Below are 20,440 nucleotides of genomic sequence, written 5' to 3'. Positions count from 1 at the left end.
TCAACCACTCTGACTGAATGCTGTCTTGATATAAGCTTAGAAATCAGCACCCAGCCTCTAACTAGTGTGCACTACAGTCAAAGTCAAATCAGAGGCAATGTTTATAAGCAGGGAGTTGCCTTATTATTCACTGTGATTGCAGTCGATTTGAAGAGTAATATCTGCTGTGTTCACTACGAACCATTAAAGGGGAACCACAGCAATTTATTACTGCACTTCTACTAAATTGGGTGACTCACTGGAGACAGACTTTTAAAATAACGGTCAAGATTGAAGCAAGTCCCCAGTATGGGGTTAAGCTCCAATATCGCTGGATCCTACATTACTCGTAATGCAGCTAATAGCATCTTTTCATTAAACACCTCCCTGCAAGGTAAACGCCCACGTTTTTCAAACTCCATGCGCCTAGTTTTGAACTCTGCTGTCTGTTATAAATTTGTAGTCTCCAAGCTCAGGTATAGATAACGCAGGATTTCTTTTCCTAGACGTTATAAAGTTATCCCAGAGCCACAGAGGACATTACACGACTGTTTTCACAGTCCACTCCACTCTGCTTCTTCCACTTTGGATCACATCTTTCAGGACATTTGTCTCTTTTTTTTTTTTTCTCAAAAGTGCTTAAAAATAGCTGATAGACACACTGCAGCCTTAACTGACTCATGATCTCTCATTTTAAATAAGACAACTGGTCGTGATTTATTGTAATTTTTAATGGATCTGTTTTCACTTCTATTCAGTTACATATGTTGTGGAAAAGCTGATGTCTACTGTTTGTTGTATGATGGATTATTTTAACATTGTAAGTCATGATAAATAATTTTTTTGTCTAAATGAATCGTGAAAAAACAACGACCCAGTCAAGTTTTGATTTCTAAAATACTAGTAAGTAACAGTTGTAGTTTGACTTTCCAACATCATTTACTTAATTGTGTTGAAAATCAAATATGCAACTTGTCCACTGATTCTCCCCTCTGCAACACACATTGCTACACTGCATGTACTGATGTTGATAGAAGGCTCGAGTGGGAAGTAAAATCTAGTGGGAGGTGTGCAATCATCTCCTCATGAAGCCTGAAATTACTTTTGATACACATGCTACGACCAAGGCTTTATAAATTTATTATGAAACAACATCGTACTGCGGCTGCCTCATTTAGAATTATAGATTGAGTTCATCAAGGCAGTGGCATGTCTCTGTGAGCTGTTTCTAATTGGTTTAACAATCAGTATGATTTGAAGACACAGCAAAGGCCTCAGATTGTGGTAGCTCTGTATGGGCAGAGACTGTTCATAGGCAGCAATGGCAAAATGAAAACAACAAAATTACACCATGAGGTCTCCTTAAGTTTACGCTGTTCATATAAATAAACCATGTTGATGAAGCCTCATGTCGCCTCTGACACAGGGCAAAAAAAAAAAGAAGATGATAAGGATAGAAGTATACATCACAGTTTTTCTGACATGAAACTACCCATAATGCTTTGTGGTGTGGGGTATGTAAAGTGTGTAAACTGGAAGTGGAAGATCTTTCATCTCTCTTACCAGATGCTCATCAGTTTTACTCTATGTGATGATTGTAATAATTTCAACCTGCAGCTCAGAGAAGGCACCACTGTCACTGTTTCAGTAGTCACATTATAGTTATTGTTGGTAACTGGTGACTTGGCTGCATGTTTCCATCTCATGTCTTTATTAACATAATGTCTTCAGAAAGAATCAAGTCATCTTTGAAATATATCAAACATGGAGAGTGCAGACAGTCGACACTGTGATAAATTTGACTGAAAATGTCAGAATTTAATACTAAAGATTAAAAAACAAAACAAAAAACCTGAGCCGGTCAACAAAATGTTTTGGTTCTTAATACAAAAAGCTTGGTACCAGTGTCTTTGAGCGTTGAACACTTGAAGTCAAAACAGGTTAAAAATGCAGTTCTCTGTGCATGTAAACAAGGCCAGTGTCAACCAGCTGTTTTGGATCATATTAAGCTTTTATTAAGACATTGTTCAGTTGACTTGATGTTGGAGGGTTTCAGATACAGTACGCTGGCTTGCATTCTTAAATTGCCTGTATGCACAAAGTCAGTAATTAGTTCCTGTCTTCAAAATGCCTCATGGGGGGGATTTATTTTTTATTTATTCTTTTTTTTTTAAAAGTAGAAATATCAAATAAGTCTTACCTAACCTTTTGGCAGTGTGTTGTAAAGCAAATCTGTATGTACTATTCTTTGTGGTGATCATAATTATTATTATGGAGCGTTTTTTTCTACATATATGATTGACACAATAATTCAGATCAGGGTTTAGCAATCTCTCTGCAAATTAGCGCTGTTAATGACAGTAGGATTTTCTGCAATGATGTACTGTGCTTGCTCTTTTGTTTTAAACAACTCCTTCACACCTCAAGCAAAATCATCTGTCTTCAGTTCCATGCAAACATAAATAAAGTAAAAAACAACACAAAATGGAGACAGTTGATTATTGTTAGAAAACAAACAGTGAAGCGCCTGTTTCTCATGTTCTCTCTTTTCTCTTTTCTTTTTACTAGCTGCAACATCGCGTGGCTGGTATTGTTTTCACCTTGTGAGTCTCTCTCTGTTTGTGTGTGTGTGTGTGTGTGTGTGTGTGTGTGGGTGTGTGTGTGTGTGTGTGTGTGTGTGTGTGGGTGTGTGTGTGTGTGTGTGTGTGTGTGTGTGGGTGTGTGTGTGTGTGTGTGTGTGTGTGTGTGGGTGTGTGTGTGTGTGTGTGTGTGTGTGTGTGGGTGTGTGTGTGTGTGTGTGTGTGTGTGTGTGTCATCATGACAAAATGTGTTCCTAGAGACACCTACTGTGGCAGGACTACCATAGAGGTGGTTTGGAGAAATTTGGCAGGTGTCTGTCTGTCTGTCTGTCTGTCTGTCTGTCTGTCTGTCTGTCTGTCTGTCTCACTGTCTTTGGACAGATTTCTGTCAGATTTTTTCACAGTTGTGCAGGATAGAGTCACAAATCCCAAAATAGAAAAATATTGACATCATCTTAAAATGCAGCTTTACATGGTCAAACAAAAAATACCAACCCCCACACATAAGGTTTGCAAAGTTTAATCAGGATTGGAGTCTGTGTTGTTTTGTAGGTGAGGACATCAATGCAACACAGACAGTGTGGGACTTTGTTTAAAGATTTACACATTCCCTGGCAGTGTTAAAATATTTTCTGGTTACAGTTGATTTGGACAATCTTCCTACAGAGAGTTTACAGATTATTTGTAACATTTCATCTTTGTTGCTTCAGTCTTGAAAAGAAGAATATCCTGCACACTGCTCTTGCTCAGCATCACAGATTATTGATCATCTTAATGTTTAGGTCTCACATAAATAGATAATGCTCCACTGCCAAAGAGAAGGAGATATTACGCATAAACAGAAGTGCTTTTTCAGTCTTCACATTAGAGAAATGGAATAAATGCATGCAACTTTTTGAGTAGAATCTGCTGGTTTAATGTATTTCTTTTATTTCTATAACTTAACTTATTGTTTCAGGGTAGCAACATTTTTGTTTTTAAACCGATACTTGCCTTTTCTGAAGGTTTTTGCCCCACAGTCATTGGGCTGGGGTTAGTTGTGGAAATGACAAAAAAAAAAGAAAAGAAAAAGAAAATAAAAACAATTTCCTTTTGAATGTGCAGTGTCCCAAACTTGTATATGATGCATAATGTAACACCATGACATCATAACTGTATTAAAATGTGGCAATCTGAGCAGAGGGGCAGTAATAGTCAGTAAAGTGAAGAAAACTTCCTTGAAACGTTTCGCAAACAAGGGAACAAGCACAGTGAAATCACTCCGCAGAGCTTGTTGTGAGGAGAAGAGACCAGAAAGGAGAACAAGACAGAAAGAGGTAAACACATTTTAAAGCTGTTTAAAAGCTGGTGATGGAAGATGTTGAAATTATAATTCTGTCTACCATGTTCCAGCTGTGGAACCAACATTATTGGTGTTTGTTGTATCAGATCTGTTGAACTGTTGTAAAATGTATTGTAGTAATGTTTCTTCATATAGCACCTCTAGAACAGATGTCACAAAGGGCTTTATGATGAAACATTACCAACACCCCGCGGTGGGCAAACTTGTTCAAGTAACCACAAATAGACGAATATGCAGAAATGTGTATTAAAAAGTGGACTGACAAATGTGGAGCTTTCTTTATTTCAGTTTCATCAACTGAACTTCCTGCACATTTACTGTAAGTTTGTCCTGTGGAGAGAGAGGGACTGACCATCTCAAGTACCAGGTCAGGATGTTTGTTCTCATCTGGGTGACCCTGGTTTTCAATGCTGATACAGGTATTCACCTTTTATTATAATCTTCTTTTGATGCCAACATTAAAGATGTTTATGAAATAGTTAGCAATAATTTGCCACGATAAATATCCTTTATAATTGCAAGTATTTAGTTCTTCCACCCTGAATCTTCCAGCTCATTACACGTTACGCACAACATCTATTCATTTGGAAACTCTAAGATAAAATAGTTATTTAAATGAATCATTTTTTTTACCAAAGTTATTATGGATAAAAGTGTGTTAAATACTGAAATTCTATTGTGTTCTTTGGTCAACACTTCTAACAACAGCAGTTATATAACTCAGACACAGTCGATGTACTATATGACATTTCTTTATCATTTATTTAATGTCATGGTGTATTGTCAAAATATTTTAACTTTCTCATTCCCTGTTTCTGTCTTACTGTTGCATTAACAGGTGCATCAGTGGGAGGAAGACAACAATGTTCAGGCTTCCCATTTGAATTCTGTATCACTCTGCCTGAAGGAGAAATAACAGCTGAGGCCGGACTCTGTGTTGTGATACCGTGCTCTTTCACTACTAGTTCTAACTTTATACCCCGAAATCTAGTTTGGTACAAATGTGTATCAACTGAGCAAAGATGTAGTTATTCAGACGTTATATTCAACACTAACAAAAACAACATAAAAATTCAGTCTGAGTTTAGAGGGCGAGTGTCACAGTTGGAGCCTGATGTGAGTCAGAGGAACTGCAGCATCATCATCAATGACCTGAAGGAGTCAGACTCTGGATCATATCAACTCAGAGTTAATGGTATTCTGAATGGAAATCAAGATGGATTAAGATACTCTCCAAGGGCAACTGTCTCTATTAAAGGTATGAAGAGCTACAACAAATACATACAGTGAATGTTATGCCTATGAACTGCACTGACTGATATTTGGTGTATTGATACTCTTGATGGGACATAAAGTAATGTTTGGCATATGTCAACCTCTGTGGGCAGCCATAGGAACTGCAGCAGTTTCTACTGGTTCCCTCATTGAAGTGTTTATCAAAGTATCAGATTATTTTAACCCAAATTTAAGTGAAAGATGACCTTCAGGCTGCTCACCTGATTCCACTTATGGACTGGTCTCCCTTCAGCTCTGACTCAGAAGCCCGAGGTGACGATTCCTCCTCTGACAGAGGGACAGCAGACCACACTGACCTGCACTGCTCCTGGTCTCTGCTCTGGATCTGATCCTCAAATCACCTGGACGTGGAGAGGAGCAGGAGAGAAAGGCTCCCACATCACAGGAAACATCACAACCAATCAGAGATATACCTCAACTTTGACCTTTACCCCTTTGGCTGAGCACCACGGTATGGAAATCATCTGTAAAGTCAGCTTCACAGGAAATGTAACAACAGAGGAGACAGTGACTCTGAATGTGACCTGTGAGTTTCGCACAAACTGCACGTTACTCTCTCATATTTACATTTTGCCTTGCAAAACATTTGCTCACAAAAGTTACATTAGTCACATGGTTTAAATGTTCACACATTCTCAGAGCCCTGTTATCCTTCCCATTCAGCGTGATCTATCCTACATCTTTCTAATTTAATTTCTAGTTTCTGATTTTAAAATTATTTCAAAATTAGTTCTGAGAGCTTGAGCTTGAGGGTGATAATTTAATATTATTGTGTAATTTTATTGTTTATCAGCTTTATTCTATTGTAATGATATACTGATATTGTGTTATTACTCTGCAAAATTCTGTTGTCCAATCATTTTATATAATATCAGCAGCCACACGTTCTCTTCTTTTTTTGTTCCTCTACTTTTATTTGTTAATACAGGCCACAAGCTATTTCACGAATACCATAAAACATTCTATTTTGAAAATGTATTGAGTTAATTATATGTATAATTTATAATCAAGTGGTCATTAATTGTCAAGACAAAATGCATCACCTTGACAAGGATACTTGTTATATTATGTTAATTCTTACAGCAGATGTTGTGCAACATCATGGATCCTGTACGGTTCTTCCCTGGGCCATCACTGGTATATCACTCAGTCTGAATGTCTGCTGCATTATCTGCATATTGTTCCTGTGGTAAGTTTCTACATTTATATTTTATGTTTTGAAGGCTCTTTTAATGCACTGGAGACTTTCAGACAACAAATAATGGGTCACTGTTTCTTCCCTCCAAAGGAATGCAAGAACAAAGGTGAAACCAAATCAAGAGGACAAAACGTATATGTCACTGCAGAAAACAAACAGATCACCAGAGTATGATGTCATTGCCCAGCCTCTACACTGACAAGTCTTTACGTGCCTCTTGGATGTCTTTCACACAGCTTCATGAAAATAACACTGAAAATGATTTCAATGGAAATTTGTTGTTGATGCTCTTGTAGCATGCAACAAAGATTTCCATATCCTGTGTGTGCACACAGCTAATGCAGGGGGTGGTAATAAAAATCATCCCAGGACTTGGACTGGCCCACGAAAACCCATCTGGAGACACACCATCACATGTAGCCTATGTCACACTTTACAAGAACCATGCAGTAAACAGAAGTTAAATGCTTTGTAGAATAATACACAAAATAGAAATACCTGCACGTAAATTACATTTATATAATTTTGAGGACTTCATAGGTTCTGTAAACGAGATTTAAAGAAATCATATAGCAGCGAACAACTATTTTCTATGCAAAAATGTAGTGGAGTAATGGCACCATGAGCAGAGAATGAAGTCACAGTTTTAGTGACATTTTCTGTCAAAAAAAAAAAAAAAATCAAAATTCAACAATCGAGTAGCCTCGCAAAATCTATGTAGAGAGATAGAGCTTGGAAGTATCAGCAAGGCAGCGTGTTGCCAGCATAAAAGAGAGCACAGACAGACAGTTTTTAAAGTTTTTCCAGCTCCATCAGTGTCTTCCAGCGGATCGAGTGGATAGTCCTAGCTGCTAAAGGGCTCCAGCTTGACTCAAAACTGGCTTTTCTTCTCCTCCATGTGTAAGCAACGTGATGGCTACATAATATTACTTTTTTATTAACAACCAGCTACAGAGGGCATGTTAACATTAGATAACTTGTTGTTACTGATATTCTAAATGTGTTTGGTAAATGTTGCTATTGCTAGCTGGCTAACTGGCAGTTTTGCTGCGGAGCATATTACAGCAATGCTAGCGTGAGCTAATGTTGTGGCTGGTTTGTTTTCTGTTGGCTCTGGTGTGGTAACTTTATTCAGTTGTGCTTCTTGTGTTTAGTGTCTGCTTTCACCTTGCTGACTGAGAACGTTGTTTTGGTCTGAGATGCTGGTGGTCTAGTGCCACATCTAGTGGCAGTGATGATCTTTACAGAACCTTTAATTAGCGTATTTAATTTTCTGATGAAAGCATTGCAGGAAACAAAGCTATCAAACATTATCCTGCTAAATAAACTCAGACAAAGTTCCTGTTTCCTGTTTTCTACCTATCACTTAATTTGTTTATACTGGACATATTAGGAGCTGTGGTGTTGAAGCCACTCTTTTGCTCAGCCCCACCTGTTGTTTGCAGAATTACTGCTTCTGGAAGCACTGTTTGATGTAATTTGGATTTTTCTTGATTTTAACTTCTTTTCTGAACTTTTCTGCCAGACTGGGACATAGCACCACAGCGGGCCACGTGGTAACTCTCTCTCTCTCTCTCTCTCTCTCTCTCTGATGTTTTATTTTTCTCTTGTTGAGCCACCAATTTGTACTATGGCCCATCAGTTCTCCTTATGGCCACTGTCATTGGACTGATCTGTTGAATCCTATTTCAACACATAATATTTCATGTACGTATATCACTTTCTAGAGTGCTTAAAATATTTCCCCAATTGTCATCTGTATTCTGAATTGTATAATATGCTGTTTTCCCTTTTGTTTACATTTAATAAACCTCATTTTATCCAGAGGAAGTCAACTGAATATGCATTATTTTGCTGAGCAACACACACCTTCATACCTCTAGAGGGAGAGTCTCAGTAAAATTATAACTGTCAACTGTTGGGCACTTTGGAGGAAACTTTACTGATTCTTTAATCTTCAACTTGGTCTGACACTGTGATTTTTGTAGTGTTAAATTACTCTTTACCCTTAGAATAAATTTCTCCAGTGTCCATTAGATGTTTATATTATATAAATTTCAATGTTCTAAAATATCTTTAAGTGAGACATCCACAGACTTCAGTGTCATGTGTTATATTTGTCCCACCAGTCCTGGGTGCATGAACACACCCTGAGAAAATATTTGTTCAAATTAGCCTGAAACCTTAAAGCAAAAACTTGATGGAGAAAGTTAAAAACGTATGAGCAACAGATAAGATACAAACTAACTTTGAGTTGTCACAGTGAGCATCTTCACTGGGTGATTACATCTCTCTCTTTTCTCTCTCTTTTTATTTTCATTGAGGTTCCCCACATTCTCACCTTTTAGATCGCCTCTCAAGACATTTCTGATACAAAAACTGTAGGCCATGTTGATCAAGCCCCAACATCAAATTACAGTCCATTGTCATCATTATAGTTCCATCATGTGTTATATAAAATATTAACCTCATGTTGAAAACACAGAAGAGATAGCCTATGGGAGCTGTAATCAAATCTCTTTACAAATCATAAATTATTTATTTCCCCTTTAAAACTGTTGCAGAAAATAACATGACTCACAAAACTAAAACTGAGCTGGCAGTATTTTTATGGCACAAGGCTCTTCAGCAGGATGGGAAATCACCTGCTCATTTGGATCGATTTTGGGTTCGATGTCTTGCTCAAGGACACTTTGACATGTTAGAAGCATGACCAGGGGATCAAACCACAAACTTTACAGTCAAGGGATTACTCAGTCTTGGAAGGAACATGCTGACTGTAGTTGAGATTATTACCAATAAGCTGTCAGTTACACACAATGAGACTCTTCTCCATGTTCAAGTTTCTACAATGATTGTATAGTAACTGATTGTATAGTGAAACTGACACCTTTAACTTAAAACAGGAAGTTGTACTGACTGACTGACACATGCACAGCCTGACAAGCCCTGCTCCCAAGTGGTCCCTTAAGTGCTGCAGTGTAGCATGCATGAAATGTGTTGAAAACAGCAAGTTTGTATGAGAGCTGGTATCATCATCAGCAAGGTGGCATATATGATAGGCCTACATACACAAACTCGATTCTTATCTAACTGGCAAAAATACCAGGAGAAATTATTTGGTCGTTCATTTTGGGCCAGCACTAGGTGAATGTTGTTTCAGCACACAAGCTGCAGTGCAAGCTAGCTGCAGTAGCTAGCTGCAGTAGCAAGCTAGCTGCAGTGCAAGCTAGCTGCAGTAGCAAGCTAGCTGCAGTAGCAAGCTAGCTGCAGTGCAAGCTAGCTGCAGTAGCTAGCTAGCTGCAGTGCAAGCTAGCTGCAGTAGCTAGCTAGCTGCAGTAGCTAGCTGCAATTATTTGGTCGTTCATTTTGGGCCAGCACTAGGTGAATGTTGTTTCAGCACGCAAGCTGCAGTGCAAGCTAGCTGCACTAGCTAGCTGCAGTGCAAGCTAGCTGCAGTAGCTAGCTGCAGTGCAAGCTAGCTCTCTTGTTATTTCAGCCTTTATTCAGTTACACAGCAAAGTGGAAAAAGGGAAAAATGCAGATTGGAATTTGTTGCTATTTAATCCACTTCATCAGTGACAAGTTGTCTTTCCTCATAGGTAAAATTCATTTGATTGCTCAACTGGCACTGCAAATATTGTTATATTGTGATTCAGACCAATCATGTTACGCACATCATATTATGCATGCTCTGTATTTTGTATTACAACCAACTGCTCGGGGCATCTACTCTTTGGTTTATTGGGTTTTCAAAATGACAAGACTTCTACTTCCTTTTTTGAATTTTCACACAGCATCAGTCATAGAGAAGGTATAAAAGCAAAACAACAGTTCAGAGAAACATCCTTCACAATTTTAACACAGAGTCCAGAAGTGTAAAAGAAGGAGGAGATGAGCAAGAGAGACACTCATCAGAGATCACTGTGGAGAGAAGAGACAGACAGAGGTAAAATTCTACTTATTTTATAAATATTTTTCAGCTCGAAGCTGTAAAAATGATTGATTCTTCCTTAACACAATGAAAATAAATGTTTCCCATGGTAACACAGACAGTGGCGGGGGAAGTTTGGGGTGCTCAGATCGTTGCAGTAGAAATTATTCACATTGTGTTGGACATGTTGTTGAACAGTGGTAAATAAGTAGAATTAATAACATTTAACCTTGCAAGAGCAGATGGTAAAAAAAAATATTTCCATGTAATCGCACCCACTGGGTAAAGTGGTTGAATTTGTTGTTTTCATCAGCTTAACGTTGTTTGCTGTATGTTTGTTGAGACTGAAAGAAAGAATTTGTTCTGCAGAGACTGACTCCAGCTTTGAATCAGGATGTTGGTTCTCTTCTGGGCGACTCTGCTCGTCTCTGTGAGAGGCAACAGTGCTGATGCAGGTAAGAGTTTATAGCTTAAATGTAATCTTGTTATTTAATTCTTATCTTTTGAAGCTGCTGACAACGCATTCAATGTTAAAATGTAAATACACTGAAAAACTAATGTTGCCCATCCAGAAGCAACATGTAAGTGTTTTTTCTATTCCTGTAGTTTGTAGCCAGTTGGAATTAGGACAATCCACAACATCTATTCATTAGCAGGGGGACTCTGAGATAGATTAATTGTAATATTGTTATGCTTCCAATATTTATCTTTTGAAGCTGCTCACAACACTTTAAGTGTTAAATTGTAAATATTTTGAAAAACTAATGTTGCCAATTCAAGCTCCACATATAAGTATTTTTTCTCTTTTTGTTGGTTGTAGATTGTTAAAATTAGGATGATCCACAACATCTATTCATTTTCAGGGGAAATCTGGGATAGACTGGTTTAAATATAATTTTAATTTCACTAAATGAATTTTGAAAAAAAAAAATAAAGTTGGATGTTCAGTGTAGGAATTATATAACTTTTGCATCAATCAGAGAGGATTCTGATAACACTGGATGAGACATTATCGACCTCATACATCAACTAATGGATTAATGTAGATAGATTTTAATGAATGGGATCTGTCTTCATCAATGATCTCTTCTTGTATCATTAAAAGTTAACATCCTTATGTCAATGTTCTCATCTGGGTGACTCTGTTTTTCTCTGTGAGAAGCAGCAATTCTGATACAGGTATTCAATTCTTATTTTTAATCTTGTTTTGTTGCCAACATTAAAGATATTTATGAAATAGTTAGCAGTAATTTGCCAAAATAAATGTCCTTATGAAGGTCCTCCAGACAAGCTTTCAAATTATAAGTATTTAGTTTTTCCACACTGAATTTACCAGCATATTACACATTACTCACAACATCTATTCACATGGAAACGCTAAGAGTAAGGTAAGAGTTTATAGCTTAAATGTAATCTTGTTATTTAATTCTTATCTTTTGAAGCTGCTGACAACGCATTCAATGTTAAAATGTAAATACACTGAAAAACTAATGTTGCCCATCCAGAAGCAACATGTAAGTGTTTTTTCTATTCCTGTAGTTTGTAGCCAGTTGGAATTAGGACAATCCACAACATCTATTCATTAGCAGGGGGACTCTGAGATAGATTGTTTTTACATATAAGTTAAATTCAAATTAAGAACAAACAGACATAGTGGCCTAATGCTGCTGAACTGTATAGGCAGATACCTTTTACAGTCTTAATCTGTAATGTCTTCATGTGTAAAAATATCTCTTATTTTTCTTTTTAATACCTTGTTCTTTTCCCCTCTTTTCATGAACAGCTTCCTTTTCTGGAGGAAAACAACGCTGCCAAATTGCTCATTACTGTATCACCCTTAGTGAAGCAGAAATAAGATCAGAGGCTGGACTCTGTGTTGTGATACCGTGCTCTTTCACTGTTGCTGCTGGTTTTGATGTCAAAAGTGTAATTTGGTACAAAAATGTGATCCAGCTGATAAAAAAGGTTGTGAATCTGACACACCAATATTTAACTCCAGTAACAACGGAAATGCTCAGTCTGGGTTTAGTCACAGACGAGTGTCACAGTTGGAGCCTGACATGAGTCAGAAAAACTGCAGCATCATCATCAATGATCTGAAGGAGTCAGACTCTGGATCATATCGACTCAGGTATCTGGAAAGGGGAGGAGGCTTACTACATATGCAGACCTGAGGCAACTATTACTGTTACAGGTATCAACAGCCACAGCAAATGCCTTATGTACAGTGAAGGTGTTATTTGTTACAGTTACAGTATAATATTCACCAAAACATTTGGCTTGGAAAGTTTTGTTGTTATTTGCTGAAAATCAAACTATGAGGTTTCTGCTGCCACTGCAACACAATGGGCATGAATATAATTGTTATTATTATTACTTTATTTATATTTTCATATTAATTTTTGTGATGCCCAAAATATAATAGCAACAGGTCTTTCTGGAGACAAGGTCTCTGCTGCTTAAGTTCTTATTGGAACCATGTCCTGACAAAGAAATAGTCTTAATGAAAACTGCTGAGCTTTTCTCCTAAAAACATTCCTGCCATACCTCAGATCTATTTGCTGTTCAAAATGTTTAACAATATGATTTTAATGTAATTTGAAGCCAATAGCGACCTCCAGGCTGACTCTACTCATCGACTAACTCCTCCTAATGCTCTTTTTATATTTGCTCTCCCTTCAGCTCTGAGTCAGAAGCCCGAGGTGACGATTCCTCTGACAGAGGGACAGCAGACCACACTGACCTGCACTGCTCCTGGTCTCTGCTCTGGATCTGATCCTCAAATCACCTGGACGTGGAGAGGAGCAGGAGAGAAAGGCTCCCACATCACAGGAAACATCACTGATTTCAAGACTGAGAGTCTGACCGCTGTCACACAGAAACACAGTTCAACTTTGACCTTTAACCTTTCAGCAAAACACAACAACACAGAGGTCACCTGTAAGGTCAGCTTCGGAGGGAAATCGACTACAGAGGAGACAGTGACTCTGAATGTGATCTGTGAGTAAAAAAACACACTGTATATTACTCACAATGTGCTCTTTCAGCTCAGTGTTGATATCCTTAGATTCAACTGTTTCATACACCTGAACATCTGAGCATTGATCTAAACAACACCCTGATGAAAAAAAGTTGATGTCACATTATGTGAGTACATATTGCAAATGTTCTTAGAAAGGAAATTCACAATTGTATTCTTAAATTGACAGATATCTTCATAATCAGAGGGTCTTATCAAGTCCAATGTCAGTGAATTTAAATTTTTGTTTAATTACATTTACTCTTCTTTTATTTTTCAGAAAAAAACCAAACTCTGGAAATCTGGATGAGACTGTGGAGATGGTGACCAGTCAAGAGGATCCGCTGGTATTTATATTGATTCATCTTATAGTATATATATCAGTTAATGGTTTGAGATACTCCCTATCTCTTACTTAAACAACCATGTGCATGTTTAGTCCATTTTTTACAAATAATGTACAGATAGCAGTACTGCTGACCATTTTGGAGAACTTTGTGTTTTTTTATTTTAGACGTGTGAATGTGGTTTCCGTTTCAGTCACAGACACTTTATTCAGGGAACCAACCATAATTACCAAACGACAACACAATTGCATTGTACAGAGAAGGCGCTTCTCTTGGAGTGAGCTCTCAAAGACTCTGAGCAGCAACAGAGAGTCTGTTATATGAACCAATCCCCTCTTAACAAACTTTTAACATACGTCGACATGAAACCCTGCAGTAATGCAGCACATAAGGAGGAGGTTGGGGTGGTGAAGGGAGGTACAGCATCAGCTGAGTAATGGTGACAAGGGTCAGGTTTTAAATGCTGCTTTGTACACCTGCATTAATATGACTGGACATCATTAGTCAGCTTGTAGCCAAGCAGTTGATGAATGAGCCACTGATGGTGAAGTCTAAATGAAGCAGCTCATGTCAATCAACTCATGCAAGCATAACTTTATGTATATCTATGCTTGATTCATTTCCTACATGAAAATCAAGTTGCAGAGCGCTGAAAGTTGCAGACCTGCAAAGTTGAGATACTGTTTATTTTATCACAGTCGACACCATGTCTTCTTCTATGGTCAGAGTTCCCGTTTTGTTGCTTTGCAATGCACTTTTAAATAGACTGATTTGAAAAGACTGCTCTGGATGACCATATAACAGTAATCTAACCATCACACAAAGCAGATACATACATAAGTGAAAAGACTCAAGCTGTAGCCGGGAGGAACAGAAACATGGCTATGACTTAAAAAGAATAGTTGGCAGCAATGCAAAATATCCCAGACAGAGAGAGTTAATGCATAGTGTAGAGTTTTTGGGCTTGTAGCAGCTGCTGAATCAGTCATATCATTTACATTGTACCTGGCAGAGTGGATGGTAACAAAGAACAATTTTTATGCTAAAAATACATTTCAGTTGATATAGGCGTTTTAGCTGTAAACATGGTAGTCTAATGAGAGAGGAAGTAACAGCCAGCAGTGTTTAGAGAAACTTCCTGCAAACTTGTTGTAGTGCAAAGAGGGAAGAGGTACAAGAGGAGGAAGAAGAGAAGTAGAGTCAGTTCAGAGCAGAGACACCGAGCAGAGAAGAGACAGAAAGAGGTAACACTGAATCATTTCAAAATTGTTAATGGAAACTGTGTTTGGGAAAATTCTTATCAACTGTGGTGAAGACAGAGCGCTGGAGTCCAGGATGTCTTATGCTGAGGATATTTATTAATGCCACACAGGTGTTGCTGGTTCAGTTTCATCACCTGAACTTCTTATATGTTGTTTTTTTTTGTGTGTTTGTGAAATGAAGAGTTTTTCGACCGTCTCGAGCTTTGAATCAGGATGTTGGTTCTCTTCTGGGCGACTCTGCTCGTCTCTGTGAGAGGCAACAGTGCTGATGCAGGTAAGAGTTTATAGCTTAAATGTAATCTTGTTATTTAATTCTTATCTTTTGAAGCTGCTGACAACGCATTCAATGTTAAAATGTAAATACACTGAAAAACTAATGTTGCCCATCCAGAAGCAACATGTAAGTGTTTTTTCTATTCCTGTAGTTTGTAGCCAGTTGGAATTAGGACAATCCACAACATCTATTCATTAGCAGGGGGACTCTGAGATAGATTAATTGTAATATTGTTATGCTTCCAATATTTATCTTTTGAAGCTGCTCACAACACTTTAAGTGTTAAATTGTAAATATTTTGAAAAACTAATGTTGCCAATTCAAGCTCCACATATAAGTATTTTTTCTCTTTTTGTTGGTTGTAGATTGTTAAAATTAGGATGATCCACAACATCTATTCATTTTCAGGGGAAATCTGGGATAGACTGGTTTAAATATAATTTTAATTTCACTAAATGAATTTTGAAAAAAAAAAATAAAGTTGGATGTTCAGTGTAGGAATTATATAACTTTTGCATCAATCAGAGAGGATTCTGATAACACTGGATGAGACATTATCGACCTCATACATCAACTAATGGATTAATGTAGATAGATTTTAATGAATGGGATCTGTCTTCATCAATGATCTCTTCTTGTATCATTAAAAGTTAACATCCTTATGTCAATGTTCTCATCTGGGTGACTCTGTTTTTCTCTGTGAGAAGCAGCAATTCTGATACAGGTATTCAATTCTTATTTTTAATCTTGTTTTGTTGCCAACATTAAAGATATTTATGAAATAGTTAGCAGTAATTTGCCAAAATAAATGTCCTTATGAAGGTCCTCCAGACAAGCTTTCAAATTATAAGTATTTAGTTTTTCCACACTGAATTTACCAGCATATTACACATTACTCACAACATCTATTCACATGGAAACGCTAGGATAGATAGTTAATTGCTCATTTATTTACCACATATATTATGAATAAAGAAGCATATTAATTACTGAAATTCCATTGTGTTCTTTGGTCAACACTTCATCATTTATTTAATGTCATGGTGTATTGTCAAAATAATATGTTTTAATTTTCTCATATCCTGTTTCTGTCTTACTGTTGCATTAACAGGTGCATCAGTGGGAGGAAGACAACAATGTTTACGCTTCCTATATGGATACTGTATCACTCTGCCTGAAGGAGAAATAACAGCTGAGGCCGGACTCTGTGTTGTGATACCGTGCTCTTTCACTACTAGTTATAGCTTTACCCCCCAAAAGCTAGTTTGGCACAAATGTGAATCAACTAAACAAATATGTAGTGATTCAGACGTTATATTCCACACTAACAAAAACAACATAAAAATTCAGTCTGAGTTTAGAGGGCGAGTGTCACAGTTGGAGCCTGATGTGAGTCAGAGGAACTGCAGCATCATCATCAATGACCTGAAGGAGTCAGACTCTGGATCATATCAATTCAGAGTTAATGGTATTCTGAATGGAAGATCAGATGGGTTGACATACCCTCCAAGGGCAACTGTCTCTATTAAAGGTAAGAAGAACTACAATAAACATATAAAGTGAAATTTTGTGCCTTTTGAACTGCACTGACATATCTGGTGTATTTACAGTCTTAATGGGACATAAAGTAATGTTTGGCATTTGTCGACCTCTGTGGGCAGCCAGTTCCTACTGGTTCCCTCATTGAAGAGTTTATCAAAATATCAGATTAATTGAACCCAAATTTAAGTGAAAGACCTGATTCCACTTATGGACTGGTCTCCCTTCAGCTCTGACTCAGAAGCCCGAGGTGACGATTCCTCCACTGACAAAGGGACAGCAGACCACACTGACCTGCACTGCTCCTGGTCTCTGCTCTGGATCTGATCCTCAAATCACCTGGACGTGGAGAGGAGCAGGAGAGAAAGGCTCCCACATCACAGGAAACATCACTGATTTCAAGACTGAGAGTCTGACCGCTGTCACACAGAGACACAGTTCAACTTTGACCTTTAACGCTTCAGCTGAACACCACGGCACCAGTGTCACCTGTAAGGTCAGCTTCACAGGAAACGCTGCAACAGAGGAGACAGTGACTCTGAATGTGACCTGTGAGTAGCACATACTGTACTTCACTGAGATTCGCTCTTTCTGAGGGTTTTCTGAACTGTGTTGAATGTTACATCATCATCTGTGTTCTTGAATTTAGTGATGCTATATAATTGTGCAACATGTCTTTTTGTGTCACAGATGTGATCGACCAGACATAAAAAAATCACACAACAGACTAATGAAAAAGGCGAAACGTACATTTTATCCCTCAAGTGGTACAATAGAAAGCCATGGATAACTGGATGCAGTCATGCTACTTTACTTTCCATACTTAACACAACATGCATTGTTACAGGAGTTTGGGATATGAAACACTTATCAGAGAAGATTAAGAAACATGAGTGCACATGGGCAGACATGGAGAATTACCAGGCATGTCTCATTAAGATAACTGACTTAGTTAGATTCTGCGGGGGCTTTGAGCTGGCCCTTTGTGGTCACAATGAGACTGAATCATCAGACAATCCTGGCGTTTTCAGGGGTTTAGTAAATCTTGTTGCTTCACTAGACAGTATGTTGGAGGAGCACCTGAAGACCGTCACAGTTTTCAAAGGCACCTCCTTAAAAATTACATTCTGGAAGAAGTTAAAAAAAAAATGTGACTATCTTGCTCTTCAGGCACATGAGACAACTGACATTTCCACCCACTGCTAGTTAATGCTTCTGCTTAGATACACAGAGCGTTTTTTTTTAATTCATCCCTCTCCAGAATGCAACCGCTGACTTGATCGTCTCCGCGCTGTTGGAGAGGCTACGAGTGATCCTCCCTGAGGGCAAAGAGGGCAAACTAATCACTCAGAAAGTTTTGAGTTTGTATTAACACGTAATGCAGTAATGTTAACATGGCAAATGGTGAGCGACTGAAAACGAGGTTTCATACTAAAATGCCACTTTGACCGATTATACATATCAAACAGAGGGAGTGAAAAATAAACTGTACTAGTCTCCTTTGAAAGAAAATGTATGTTCATATTAATTTACTTTGTGTTTGCTGCGATTTTGATATCCTTCTTCTGTGCTTACAGGGTTTTCAAAGATCTTAAAAAACTCTAGATGTGAGGTTCAGTCGGAGCTCCTGACCTGTGTGTGTATCACTGAGGGGATTCCCTTACCCACCATCAAATGGCCGCTGTTGAAGAACTACACTGAGTACTCAGTCATTACCACTGTGACAAACCACACAGTCAACAGCACCGTCATTCTCACTGTAAAAGATCCCAGCAACACTGTTGTTGACTGTGTCAGCGGCAATGAAAATGGGGAAGCAAAGATGAACCTCAACATCATTACTTCAGAGAAGCAAGAAGGTGAACACACACACACACACACACTGTAACACGCTCAGGACGTTCACATATGATCTGTCATTGATGTTGAGCTTCAAACATGACAATAGAGAAACTATCTCTTATCACATAATTAGTTTACAAAGACAATCTTTTTTCCTTGGCTGCAGTAGGTGGAAAAAGAGGTAAAGCAGTCAACCCAAATCCAAACACTCCTAACCCTTCACCCTGGCTCTCAACTATCAGCTGTCATCTGAATATCTCTGAATAATTAAATTAGAGAAGTTACAGCATAAACATAACAGTCTACCTTATGTCACCTCACATGGCAGATCATCATGGACTGAGTGTAGTGCCTTTCTTGACCATTGCTGTTGTGTCTCTCATTGTGAATGTCACCTTCATAATCTGCTTCGTGTTCCTTTGGTGAGTCACTACATCTTCATTTTATGTTACAGAGGTTCTGTTGATGATCTGGAGACTTTTGCACAACTAATCATAACCCACTCTTCTTTCTCTCCAAAGGATCTCAAGAAAAAAGGTGAAACCAAACCAGGAGGACAGAACTTATATGTCACTGCAGAAAACAGACAGATCACCTGAATATGATGTTATTGGCCAGCCTCTGAACTGACAAGTGTAATAGGAGGTGGTACCAATCTCTGGGTTTTGAGTAAACAGACCGTTCTGTTAAATCATATTTTCAACATGAGTAAAGTTTTATGAATATAGCATTTAAATGTAACTGTAGCTTATGTTTTGCATTATAAAAAATGATTCTTTTTATGTTATTTTTTTAATATACAAGCACAGCTGGTGGAGCATGCAATATTTTGCAACACCTTGCTTCCATTCATACACCACACATCCTCACTCCTGAGAGATTTCCAGTACAGTCACAGTCATCCATTTTAACTGGGATTTAGTTTGCAGATCTAAAACAGGCATTTTAAAGTCAAATTACATCAGATTTTAAATTTAGTTGTAACAAGGTATGAGAGGAAATTGTGGTTGCACATTTATCTTTGATAATATCTGGAATGAAGACTTTGTAGTCTCCCTGAAAAGCAGCAAATCTTTGAAGTATGTGTAATTGCTGGGCTCAATAAAAGCCATTATGATATATACATTTGTTACAGTTTCTTCCATTATTTGTAAATAACACTTCACCTTCTTAAAAGAGGGTTTAGATATGAACCAGACTTAGAACAGCTGTACATGGCTCTTCAACAACACAACATCTCTACTGTCTAGGACAATGTCTGTACTCTGTGCTGTGAGTGTTCAATTTGCAGGCATACAATAAATTATGAAAACATTTATCAGAGACATTTGAATTATAGTGATGCCATGAGGCAATGCTGAGAACAGCACCTACACATGGCAAAATATAAACCATTAAAACACGGGGTGTAGTGAATGAGTGAGTGATTTCGGAAACAACCACATTGTCGAATGATGGCCAGTGTTTTGCAGAAAAAATGTCCTCACTTCATCATTTTATCGTATTAGACATTTCCGTTAAATGTGTCATGGTTAGTGTATGAATTCTTAAGCTACGGCCAAAAACTTGTTTTGTGAGGTCACAGTGACCTTAACCTTTGACCTTGACCACCAAATTCTTATCAGTTCTCCCTTGATTATGAGTGAATGTGTAAATGTGAAGGAATAACACAGAGAAGATATCATGGTCACAAGAGTGGGATGGATGGACAGACAGACAACCTGCAAACACAATGTCTTTGTTAGTTTCTCCAAATGCCAAGGTTTATTTTAAGCTTTCACACACCCTTCCCCTTTTGAAAGAATTTTCACTTTACGCTGCACTGATGG

The 20,440-nt window shown here is 37.9% G+C and overlaps 1 protein-coding gene and 1 long non-coding RNA gene across 3 annotated transcripts; both read left to right on the top strand.

Moving 5' to 3' along the window:
* Window positions 1-2,837: 2,837 nt before the first annotated feature.
* Window positions 2,838-19,732, top strand: LOC111235793 (sialic acid-binding Ig-like lectin 14). Of its 2 annotated transcripts, XM_022764346.1 has the most exons (8): window positions 2,846-3,874; window positions 4,189-4,319; window positions 4,739-5,158; window positions 5,429-5,586; window positions 17,158-17,320; window positions 18,347-18,628; window positions 18,940-19,033; window positions 19,133-19,732. In XM_022764346.1, the coding sequence occupies exons 2-8, from the start codon at window positions 4,274-4,276 to the stop codon at window positions 19,239-19,241; spliced, it is 1,272 nt and encodes a 423-aa protein (XP_022620067.1). In that variant the 5' UTR covers window positions 2,846-3,874; window positions 4,189-4,273; the 3' UTR covers window positions 19,242-19,732. The 2 variants fall into 2 exon arrangements, with proteins under 2 accessions (XP_022620068.1, XP_022620067.1); XM_022764347.1 differs by lacking the exon at window positions 18,940-19,033 and having other exon boundaries at window positions 2,838-3,874; window positions 19,133-19,249.
* Window positions 14,899-16,474, top strand: LOC111235795. The gene is made up of 3 exons (XR_002665697.1): window positions 14,899-14,938; window positions 15,138-15,230; window positions 16,342-16,474. It is a non-coding gene; the product is annotated as an uncharacterized LOC111235795 (long non-coding RNA).
* Window positions 19,733-20,440: the final 708 nt, after the last annotated feature.

The sequence above is a fragment of the Seriola dumerili genome, unplaced genomic scaffold (assembly GCF_002260705.1).
Source record: "Seriola dumerili isolate Sdu_G_001 unplaced genomic scaffold, Sdu_1.0 BDQW01000533.1, whole genome shotgun sequence".
Lineage (NCBI taxonomy): Eukaryota > Metazoa > Chordata > Actinopteri > Carangiformes > Carangidae > Seriola > Seriola dumerili.
This window is presented reverse-complemented; position numbering and strand designations above follow the sequence as displayed.